Source organism: Musa acuminata, chromosome BXJ2-8 (genome assembly GCF_036884655.1).
Source record: "Musa acuminata AAA Group cultivar baxijiao chromosome BXJ2-8, Cavendish_Baxijiao_AAA, whole genome shotgun sequence".
Taxonomy (NCBI): domain Eukaryota; kingdom Viridiplantae; phylum Streptophyta; class Magnoliopsida; order Zingiberales; family Musaceae; genus Musa; species Musa acuminata.
This window is the reverse complement of record NC_088345.1, coordinates 52,042,775-52,055,038: the sequence shown is the minus strand read 5'-3', so window position 1 is coordinate 52,055,038 and position 12,264 is coordinate 52,042,775. Positions and strand designations below refer to the sequence as shown.

General features: G+C 40.0%; 2 protein-coding genes across 2 annotated transcripts; both read right to left on the bottom strand.

Annotated features, from left to right (window-relative positions):
* Window positions 1–92: 92 nt before the first annotated feature.
* On the bottom strand, window positions 93–2,096 carry LOC135620186 (protein BZR1 homolog 1-like). The gene is made up of 2 exons (XM_065122912.1): window positions 1,823–2,096; window positions 93–877 (listed from the first exon to the last, which is right to left on the bottom strand). The coding sequence occupies exons 1-2, from the start codon at window positions 2,039–2,041 to the stop codon at window positions 209–211; spliced, it is 888 nt and encodes a 295-aa protein (XP_064978984.1). The 5' UTR covers window positions 2,042–2,096; the 3' UTR covers window positions 93–208.
* An 874-nt stretch (window positions 2,097–2,970) lies between these two features.
* Window positions 2,971–7,901, bottom strand: LOC103995791 (UDP-rhamnose/UDP-galactose transporter 2). The gene is made up of 5 exons (XM_009416487.3): window positions 7,551–7,901; window positions 6,775–6,959; window positions 6,481–6,681; window positions 5,009–5,170; window positions 2,971–3,570 (listed from the first exon to the last, which is right to left on the bottom strand). The coding sequence occupies exons 1-5, from the start codon at window positions 7,675–7,677 to the stop codon at window positions 3,211–3,213; spliced, it is 1,035 nt and encodes a 344-aa protein (XP_009414762.1). The 5' UTR covers window positions 7,678–7,901; the 3' UTR covers window positions 2,971–3,210.
* Window positions 7,902–12,264: the final 4,363 nt, after the last annotated feature.

Sequence of the window (12,264 nt, the reverse complement as noted above, 5' to 3'; positions counted from 1 at the left end):
TCATGCACATCTTTCCTTCAAGATTTGAAGCACCAAAACCCTCTCCTCTCTGCTTGAAAGCAATGAAAGGCAAAATGAAAAACCATTCAACGTTGAAAGAGAACAAACCATCAAGATTTCTGCTTAAGTAGGCTTAGTGCATCAGTACGAGATTACAAACTTCACATCAAGAAGCCAAAAGATAGCTCAAGCACTTTCACATTCACTTTCACTTGGGCGCCATGATTCCAAGTCGCAATGTGAGCTCAAGTTCATCCAGTCCAACGTCATGGATCCTCTCCCCCTCCCAAGCTTTCACCCTACCACTCTCGAAGTCGAACTCCATGCCCCCTCGCCCCTTCTCTAGCACCTCTCCTCCTGGAAAACTTGACATGGCACCCGGGTTGACGAGGTTGTAGGTCGGCGATGCTGGAGCTGTCATCTGGAAGTTGATCCTGCGGCCAGAACCAACACTGGAGGCATCAGATTCATCACATTCAGGTATTGTCGAGGGTTGTTGCCCGTGAAGGCAGCCTCGGGTCGGGCTAGCAGGAGCAGAGGCAGCGAACAGAGCATGGGGGAATGAACTGTAGTCCCAGTCCGGTTTCCTAATCTTAGGTGGGCGGGAGGCGGTCGGGGAGGAGATGGGCGGCGTAATGGGTGCGCTGTTAGAGATTCGAAGAGGCGGAAGGGTGGACAGATTGCGGAGGAAGGGGAGGAGGCAAGAGGGTCTGACAGAATGGTCGTTAGAGTTATCGAGGCGGCTAGGGCTCGGGAAAGAGGAGGAGGATGGGCTTGCATGGTAGGACGGGACAGGACTCGGGAACGAAGACGACAGTGGGCTTATGTTCGTCGAAAGGCCTCCTGCTGCAGCCTCCGGTGGTGGCGGGTGGAATCCCTGTCAAAAGATAAGAAGGAAACAGATTAGAGGCAAGAAGAGTGTCTTTAAATGCTATGCAAGTCCCACTGAAGCTTTCTCTGTCTCAAATGTCTTCAATCATCAGCTCACAGAATCGTCTTTAAACTTGGAATGCTTTCGAGTTTCTTTCTGTTCATCAAATCCTCCATCGAATGACTGATTCGCTTTCAATAGCATGCTTTGCAGGTGCTCTCCTCTCCAAAGCAGGATGGAGAGTAGGAGGAAAGATCAGAGACCCACATGTTCTGGGCATCAGAGAGAGTGAGCAGGTGAAAAGCAACCAAGTCATGACAGTGAATCCCAAACTTCAAGAACCCAATCAGAAAAAAGAACACCATCATCATCATCTATCTTGGATTGAACGAGACAATCCAGACAAGACCATGTCCGATAAAAGTGATCCGGTCAAAGGTGAAAAAGAGTTGCCAAGGTAGACATTTTCTGGTTCTTGATCAGTACTTCGAGAAAGAAGGAAGAACAAAACAAATGTGGCCAGAGAGGTAGAAGAACACCAAACACAGCAGCAAGATTCCAAGTTTCTTCAAGATAGTACAGTCTCAAGCAAACAGAACCAAACAATTTCTAGTGAAATCAAATAAAGATCATGAATAACAACCAAGGAATAGAAGAACTCAGTGAAGGACAAGATCAGGAAATTATATGTTTCAGCAACTGAAATAACCCTACAAATTTGCTACCAGCTGAAAGGGGAAGATGTATGAACATATCAAAAAGGATCTGCAGCAAAGAGATCGATTCGTCTGGTTGCATCATTCCGAAGGAGGGCTCATCAAGATCAAATTTTGGGGGTTTTTCCACCGTCAAAATCAAAACTTGTGCTTATTTCCAGAATTAGTTTCTCAAGATCGAACAGCTGATGAGGAAGAGGAAGAATTGGAGAAGGTAGAACGAGAGAGACGAGACCTTTCGGTAGGTAGTGCCATCATCTTCGACTTCCCACCCGGCCTCGCGGCAGAGGGCCTTGAGGACCTCGTTGTTGTCGCAGTGTTTCGGCAGCTTGTAGTTGCCAAGCGTCCGCAGCCCAGTGAAGATCTTGGCGGCGATCGCCCTTCGGCGCCGCTCCCGCCGCTTGTTGTTCTCCCTCTCCTTCCACGTCGGAAGCCGACCCCCTCCCGACGTCATCCCGGACCCTCCCCCTTGCCACCACCAACCCCTCCTCAGATCCCCCCACCTTCCCCTCGTCTACCCTCTATTCCCGTCCGTCTTCCTCTGTTTCACCTCTCAAAAACCTTCCTTTCTGCCTCGAAATCGGAATGGAGGTGCTGCTGGTGTGAGGCGAAGTAGTGAAATAGCAAGCTTTTTCGTCTTCCTTTCCAGTTTTTCCTCCCCTTTTCCGGCTCTCTCTCTCTCTCTCTCCTTCGCCTGTTGCTTTTGGACAGCGGAGTGAGTACGAGATCACTCACGAGGAGATTACGGTCTTCTTTTCTTGCAAGGTTGCAAGCAACAGAGTCGCTTTGGTGCGTGTGAGAGAGAGGTCATCAGTTCTTTCTTTCTTCTTTCGGGTATGAATGTCTTTTGCTCCCAGATCCGAATCCAGGAAGAATACGGATCTAAAACGAGGATTCATACCCAATTTACTATCGAGTCGGACTCATCTGCAGACATTAATTATTAATGTGAATCCATAACAACACCCAATTCTATAGGATTAAGCGATATTTTTGGATCGAGTTTTGAGTCATCAGATCTCTTTCTTTCGTAAGTAGGAGTTCATGTCTTCGATCAATCTACATTTTGTGTGAGCTAAGAGTTTAGCTCACGAACATATAATCAACAGTTGACATACGATACAAACTATTAATGTCTTAGTATTATTATTTTACCAAACTAATACTCGGACCAAATAATTAAGAAGGCAACAGGATTTTGTTAGAGTTTGGCTCAAGAACATAAGACTTCACGAAATTTTGATTTAGAGCACAGAAACAACTCAAGACACTTTTAAGCTACCTATGTTCGCATGAAGGTAGAAGACCTGACTGATGACTTGGTGTCGATTGACATGAGAGCTCTGATAACACCAAGCAACCAGGATTGTAGGAGAACAGACATGGTGAATCAGCATCTGATGCATAGAAGAACAAGAGGGCAGTGAAAATACCCTTCAGCAATTACAAAATGTATCCGCAAAATGCCTACAATAATCCCATGTAAAAAAAATGGTGTAAAAAAAGAAAAAGAAAAAGATCCACTTAGTACAGAGCCGTCGCATGCAGTGGAAGGAATGGGATAGTCAAATAACCAAAAAATAATTAGGGAAAAGATGAGCATGACGGTGTCGAGAAAAAGAATCAGCTCTTGGTCTGCCCCAATTCAAGGTCGGACCCAGGGAGTCCATTTACTTTCTCTTTCAGAAGCTTTATATCCTCCCCCTCCGATTTGATTTCGGCGCTGATATGGGTGGCCAACTTAGCCTGCTTCTCATGCTCTACAGCCCAGCTGTAGACTACCATGCCAAGCACCGCGAGCAACATTCCTAGTATGTTCTTCACGGTGAGAGCTGAATCAAAGAGTACCCATCCGAGAATTAGCACACACACAGTTTTCATGTGACCCAGGACTTGGAAGGATGTTGCGGAGAACCGGCCAATGCAGAGATACTGGCTCATGTTGCAGAAGACAGCCAGGGAACATGATAGGATTATGAAAGCCTGCAAAAGGGATCAACCAACCTGCATCAGAAATCAGCAGGTGGCACAGACACAACAGAATACATATATCATATACTATCGGAATGCTCCAGTGGCAACCCTCTTTCAGATAAATAACACTCCAGTGCATCAGTATCTATTGCTTTTGTTGTTTACAGCACTACCATAAAAAACAACACTTGGTAAACTTATTGCCCCACATATGGAAGTTAGCACTACAATCGATGAAACTCACCAATTAGCAGTTCATGAATTTGCTGTCTTGTCATCTTTAACTTTTGTTCGGTTTCTAAATATATATTTGGCATTTATTCACAATATTAAAAAATGCAGCCATCATCGTAACATGTGCCATACGTGGGTGCATACATGATTCATACTGTGTTCAAAATAATATGTAACCACGAAAGCACACACATAAAGAAAGTATATTGTCAGATCTAAATAATAAATGGCTAAATATTCATGATATGACCAAACTGAAGAACTCATATAATGATAATGATACTTGCATCAATTGAATGTTTAATTAAATTAAGTTACAAAATATGGTAAAGGCCAACATGGTTAAATTTCTAGGCTTATTGGCACATGTTATGCACATGGTCAATCATTTAGTTGAATTTTGAATTCAAGGACATTAAAAGATGTGAAAACATGTATCGTTTAACAAAGAATCCTAAAAAATTTCCAATCGGAGAAGGCCAAAATATCATAGTTTGTAATCTAAAGAAGCTTTTTAGTTTTTAATTGGGCACCTTAAGGATATGAAACAAGAGAAATCGACATATTTTACATAACCTATTCCTTCTACAATGCACTTTTACCACATTTGTTCCCGTGTGCATAATATTCAATGTGGAGATGATATCTCTACACATCCATCGCAGTTCGCACTTGGTCCTCACCCATGGCCAAACTTATAATAGTAAAGATATCTTCATGGCCAAACTTATAATAGTGAAGAGATTTTATAGAATTACAAGAATTTAACGTAAGCATGATCATGATGAGTCAATATAAACTATGTGCCAAAAATTTTCGTACTTATGCAGAACTCGTACCAATCTACGTAAAACTATGAAACTGCATACGATAGCATATTACAGGAAAACTGGTTACTGAGACTGCATAGTTCTTCTTACAGATGTGGTCATATGACCATATGCACATATGCAAATGCATAGACGACTTTTTTGAAATATTGATATACAAGAACCCCATGATCCTTCATATCAATTCATATAAAAAAATTTATAATCTTTGTGCCTGTTGTTTATGATCAACTTCACGCACAAGATGAGAAGAATATAATTGAATTATAAATGTTATAACAATTGATGCAAAATATGTTCCAATTATATTACGATATATGTTCATCAAAAGCCTAATCCAACTTTAGAAATAAAACTTCAGAAATAAGGATTTTGGAACTTACAGTTGCTCCTGAAGAAAAAGGGTATTCCAATAGGGATCGGTGGTTGAGGTAGTAGTCAGCAAATGGGCCAACAAGTAGAAGAGAGACTGCCTGTACTGGTGCAGTTTTGCTTAACAGCTCAAAGGAACCAATACTGTACTTTTTCTGGAAAGATCCAATTGTCTGAAACAACAATAATCCCATGAGATAGTAATTGATTAAAGATAATATCCATCAGTCTAGATTATTACTTAATGCATTGCTGCAAACAAGGTACAGGCTACAAAAATGAGATGAATTATGTTACATAGAATATATACAGCCAGATGGACATATCAACATACTCAGATTTACACAGTTCCAACATAGTCATCTGAATTTTCTATATTCAGACAGAATAATTGCAAACAAAGATTTTCAGGAAGTAAACAAGGATCTTTAGCTTATACTTTTTTCCAGCCAAATGTTAAACCACGTTATCAGGCAAAATAGTCCAACATAAATCTGCTAGGAAGGAGTTTATCTCGATAAGAATAAAAGATGATATTTACCTAAAGAAGGTTTATCCAAAGTCATGATCTTACAGATCAATCTTCTTTTAGTGAGGAGTCATCTGGATCTTCTTGTTTATAGTTCATGCTTCTTAAAATTACAATCTCTCAAATATGAATATTTCTTGTTTAATCTGAATTATCTCATTTATGTGTATATGACCGTTATGATCAGCTGTTCAACAATAACTGCAAGTTCCCAAGCGTCTAAAACAATAGTTAAAAAGCTGGAGTTACATTTGTCTTTCCAGGAAAAGAAAACATAGATAGGCAATTATTGGTGAGTTACAATTAGGAATTATGAACTCATCTTATAAAATGTAACACATCAATATGTATAAAATGTCGAATGATTTTTCTTAAAATAAATATAATGGAACTGTCCACATTAATTCAAGAGATCATGAAAGCTATGCAACATGAAAAGATAATAATGATGAAAATTTCAACAAACAAAAATGATATTTCATAAAAGCAGTTACAATTGAAAATCATTCTCAATTGGGAACATAAATTTCAAGTACTGAAACTCAGAAAAAATCAGGTTATTATTAGTGTCAACTAAAAAATAAAGAAAGAAAAACGAATTGGAATTCAACTTAGTGTTTTTCCGGAAGAAATTTTAGAACAGCCATGAGTAAAACTAGAGAATCATGATGCATTATAGTGGCGCTTCATGAAAATGTTAAGGCATAAGCTAGAGGTCCAGAGTATGGTTCACAATGAAGATAGCATAAGAAGAGACACGAGCAACAAAACAACAATCAAAGCAAGGTTATCCAGTTTGCAATTTGCTCGATGAGTCAGTATAGGAAAACATCATTCCACCCAAACAGTGCCCTTTCAGATGGTAACATTGCATGTTTATACAGAAAAACAGAGTTCAGATATTGGACATTTAATCTATATGAATATGCTCAGTAACAGAGTTCAGATGCTCACAATTTGCTGCAGTGATGTGCAAAAAACAGCCACACAGGCACAAAGAAGACCCTTTGCATTGATATCGACATCAGTGACTGTGCAAATACCTACTCCCAAGGCCACAACTGCAACAGCTACGATCACGCGTTGTGAATAGTGTTTGCTGTGCAATAAAAATTCCATAAAGCAAACCACGGGTATAATGCTCAGTTTGGAGATCTGCACATCACAGAACATAAACCAGGTTGAGAATTATTCGAATCAGACCCCGATCATATCATCTTTCACTATACAAGGCATAAACTAGCAGACCTGATAAAACCCAACCGAGTTCAACAAGAGACTGAGATTCATCCCAGTAATTGACAGATTTGCGACAACGGAGAACCAAAAGAGCTCCCAGAAAGGCACATACTTGGACGCAGAGAGACCAGTTGCATTTGAAACGCAACCCACAAGGGCAGTGACCGTAAAATGGAAGCCTGTTAGCGTTGTTGCTGCATTTATATAAACTGATATTAGTGAGTCTCAATGAACTCAAGGAGTCCAAACAAGAAAGAAGCATAATTGAGATAGTAAAAGGAAAAAAGAGAGGCTTTTTTAGATCCGCAATCTAATCCCCCACGATTTAAGAGAAAAGGTTCGATTGCTACATCGCTTATTATATCAAGCGCCAGAAAAGGCTAAGGTTACAAGACCACCTGTGCATGAGGCTTTACATGCCAGAACAGCTTCAGCATCCTTTTAATTGCTTTCCAAACATAGATCTATAGCGCAGGTTCAAGAAAGATCGACCAAAGAACGGTCTTTTAAGGCAGTAACTCGTGGGATGTTTCGACCGAAAGGTTTGCCACCATATCATGCTTAGATCTAACGCAGGTTAGCACCTTGAGATCAAATCTCTAACGCCAAAACCTCTCCTTTTTTTTCCCTCAGAAAAGGCAATTAACCTGCAGCAATCTATCGTTCCCAACAGAAAGATCCGATCTTTTCGCCGTTGAGTTCAAAATCCAAGACGGAGCACCAAAACAGGAAACAGATCGAGATCGAGATCGAGATCGAGATCGCGAAAGAGGAGAAGGAAGTACCGAAACAGAAACCGTAGCCGTTGGGTGACATGAGCTGTTTGTTGACCATGATAATGCCGACGGAGCTGACGACGTTCATCGCCCACGCCCCCACATCCGACACCACGGGCTTCTTCTCCAGATCCATGGCCGGGCACCTTCCCTTTCTCCTCCCACCGAATCCCTGATCCCCCAAAGACTACCAAGTGCGGGAAAGACGGAGAACGGAAGGAAGCGAAGGCAACGGCTTCTCGGACTCGCAACTCCCGCAATCGATCTATATAATATGTTCCGAGGAAGGAGAGAGGTGGAGGTGAGAAAAAGGAAACAGTAGAAAGAGGAAAAAAGAAAAAGGCAAAAAAATCAAATCTTGGAAACCGCTTCCTTTCTCCGTGTCGCGACGAACACGAAGTATTTTTGTTGGCGATATGATACGAGACGAGACGAAGCGCAGATATCTTACGCGTTAACGGAAAATAAGAGACTGGAGAGCTTATTCGCCGTCTAACACAACGAGTTATGCGGGTCCCACAATTGAAATGCAAGGTATTTCTGAGGGTATTTGTTGTTCGGGGACGCAAAAAGATTCTTTCTAGGAGACGTGGGACGCGGAAGTCTGCGTACCTAATTCCGAATCCATCATTCTGGTGGGACCTTCGGTTCTCGGCAATGGAAGTGAAGGTATGGTGTGGGTAAGTTATGGTCGAGTAGCGGGGGAGACATCGGAAGTGGCGTGTCGTTTCTCTGGGGAGTTGGTGGGACCCGCATGTGATCACAAGGCAGGTAGCGGTGTGGGTAGCTCAGAGATTAACGACGCGTTGGTTCTCGGGTGATCTGGAATTCTTTCTCCCTGATTGATGGGGTCAACCGCACCGATTCGGGTCGGACTTAATAGAATCCGACCCGTAAATCCGAGAAGAAGTGAGTATCCACGAGTCACTGTGTCGTCAGTTTCAATCAAATCTGCCCAACTCAGCCAATATTCCATCGATTTTGATCGATACGACTCGTAAACCGATCGATCAAAGGTTCCCACTAATCCAATTTCAGATCGATTTCGAATGTCAAATGAATTCTTTTGATTACTTATTCGGTCAAAAAGGAAACCCTAATCTCCTCAATTGAACTCAAATCCATTTCAAATCTTACTTGTAATTCAAACCCTATTTGTGGTCCATGTCAGTAGTACTTAATGGGAATCTGACACATAATGTATCTTAATAGATAGACCTTTTGGCCACCATGTCAACCAACTCTCTCTTCTCTTCCATTATCTTAACTTAGTATTAAATTTAGCTCATTGTGGAATAGTTTATGAGATGGTCGAATATTCATTACGAATAGTTGAATTGATAGACAAGAAGGGTTATCAAAGTCAAAGAACATAGAGTCAATGTGCATTTGGCTTGAAGCATTCATTCATTTTGATATGATATGGGGGGATTCACCTTCATATTCCTGTGAGGAACAGCTCCAATTATTGCAGCAACTTCTTGGAGCTGTGAGTGGCTCACCACAGACTCAGATTCCTTGTTCTACATGCAAGCATGTTGAGCTTTTCTTTTGATGAAAATTATGTTATGATATTGGTGCTTTTATCTGCCCCATGCTTACTTTATGAAGCATGGCATGCTTCTCTTGTAGAAAGAGAGAGAGAGAGAGATTTCTTTATATTCTTATATAATACAATAATGACTAGTTATTTGAAAATATTATATTATTTTGGATGATGTGTTGATAATAAAATTACATCTTATGTTTCCGATATGATATGATATTGTGAGGATCAATGTATACAATCTTATCTTTACAAGAAAAAAAAGATCATTTCGGTAACTCAAATATCATGCAGATCGCGAAAAAGAAATAATAGCTTCATGTACTGAGCAAGATGAACTTTGTGGGTTGGGTTGAGTTCAACAAGATCCATGGCTGCCTGGTGGAAGTTTCCAGGGTTGGTTGGATTCAACGCGTTTGTGACCTGGTAAATGATGGAAACCAGCCTACTAAAGTTCGACCACTTCAGGTCAAAAGCCATGTCCGTTTGCAGACCAATAGATTCTGTCTGTGTCTGAACGCTGCTTTCAGCATGATGAGATGAGGTTGTCACCAGCAAAAAGTCACTCAAGAGTTCTAATTTGAATCTTCCAAAGTTCCATCATCAACAGAGATAGTGGTAAAAAGATTCAGTGGCAATTGACCTTAAGATGCTGAGATACTACTGATTTGCTTAGGAATTATTGCATCTAAGCCTAATTCTGAAACTTCCAAAGTTCCATCATCAAGTATTCAAGTGAATGCCAGAATACTGCTTTTTGATCAGATTACAAGTATTGGATATGATCCTAATTCTGAATCTTCCAAAGCTTCATCATCAAGAGAGATAGTGGTGTAGTGATTCAGAAGCAACTTGTTTCAGAGTGGGAAGTTTGACTTAAAGATCAGATCACAAGTATTTTATGTGTAAGCTTAATTCTGAGTCTTCCACAGTTCCATCATGAACAGAGAGTGTGATAAGAAGCACTATACCAGTTTACATTTGAAAAATCCTACCAAAAGGTGTCAAAATAGTGCTGCTTTTTGTTATATTATGAAGTATTGGATACAAGCCTAATTCTGGATCTTCTAAACTTACATCATCAACTAAGATAGTGCCATAAAGATTCATCATCTCACTTGTTTACAAAGAAAAATGAGAGAAAAAAAAAAGACCTGAAGTTGGCAGACTGACCTATGCAATTCTCAAGCCACAGGCAGCATCATCTCTCTGGTTTTGGTGAACACTTCTTTACAGCATAACAATTTTAGGTTTGACAAGTAGATAATACTAGCAGAAAACTTTACACTCCCAAATATATACTTCACTTGAGGTGGAAGGCATTAAGCAACTCTCAGCTCAATGGACTGAATCTAATAACAAGTCTCATGGCACCACTGTTGCCTTTGCTTTGGCTGGCATCTTTCTCTGTGGTATTTTTCTTGAGGAAATCTCTTCCTGTGATTTGTAAACCATAGTTTCTAGCATAATGAGATCTAACAATCAGATTTACACTAGTAAGTATATACTTCACTTGAGGTGGAAAGAATTGAACATGTCTTGGTTCAAAGATTGGATCTTACAGCAGCAAGTTCACATGGCAGACATGATATAGAAAGGAGAGTTGATAGTTACCTTTGCTTTTGGCTGGCAGCTGGAACTTGAGTCTTGTATTTTGTTTCTTTGCACAGGAAGTAGCAATCACACCAGAAATGCCAGATCTCTTCCAGGACATGCTTGATGCATGAAGCTCTTGTCTTCTATTTCCTCCATTTCAATGGCTTCTCAGCTGGCCTTTTAGATTTGTGCTCATAGGTTTAATAGGTAGATTTCTGTCTTTGATTCTTCCACATGAAGTATAATTCTCTACACATAGAAAGAAAAAAACAAAAAGAGGAAAACTTGTTTGCTGCATGAAGCTCTTGGCTTTTATTTCCTCCATTTCAATGGCTTCTCAGCTGGACTTTAGATTTGTGCTAATAGATTTAACAGGTAGATTTCTGTGTTTGATTCTTCCACATGAAGTATGATTCTTTACACATAGAAAGAAAGAAAACAAAGAAAAAAACCAAAAATAAGGAAAACATGCTTGCTGCATGAAATTCTTGTCTTCTATTTTCCTCCATTTCATGGCTTCTCAGCTGGCCTTTTTTGGATTTTTGCTAATAAGTTATACAGGTAGATCTCTGTCTTTAATTCTTGGACATGAAGTGTTATTTTCTTCACCAAAAAAAAAAAAAAAGTAATACCAAATATTGGCTGTCAGATTTGTCATAGAAACTTGAGTGAAAGATCATTTGACCATCAATCATATTTCCATGCTGATCACCAACTGACCTTGAACTTGTGATGATAGTTTTATACATGGTATGTAATTTCGAATAGTACCACTCGATATGAGTGGTACATACTGGTCCAACGGTATACCCGTACGCGGATCGCCCGTTACCATACGGACCGTGCTACAGTAAAGAGAGAAAAAATATTTAAAATTACTCGATAAGTCTTGGTGTACCGCTCGATACGCCGTGATGTATCGCTCATGATTGGAACTTAGTATGGTACGGTATTGCATACCTTGATTTTATATTTTTAGCACTCGTGATTGGAACTTAGGGTCTGATAATGCCAATTTGCTGATGAAGCATGTCTTTATGTCGATGCAGCAGCAGGACCAAAATAGAAAGAAAATGTTAGTCCTCCTTAGAAAGTATTTTCCTGAAGATCTATCCTTGAGAATAATTTATGGAAAACAATTAACACATGTAAGAGCAAGAAAAATTGAGATTAAGCCATAAATAAGATAGAAACAAACTAGTGATGTCTGATACAAGTTGTGCTCATTGCTTCCTGCATCCACTCAGGGAAATGTTTTCCATGGTCTTTTAGCAGGAACAACACACATCTATCACAAAAGAAAACAATACCAGTAGGTCCATATAATCCTGGCCTAAAATGATAACAAGAAGAAACTATTTGTATTCCTTACATGTTTGCCATTCAGTCAAATGCTCTCTCATTTGAGCGTGTCAAAAAAAGAAGGCAAATCTAAAGCTAGCAGAAACAATTTCCAGCTGACCTTAATTGCCTGTCAGTCAAAGGACTGCAAGATTCAAAATTCCCTGCCCATGCTTAGCTTTTGATCAAAATATAACAAGGTTAAAATAAATACAAAATTAGAGTATATCACAGAACTAA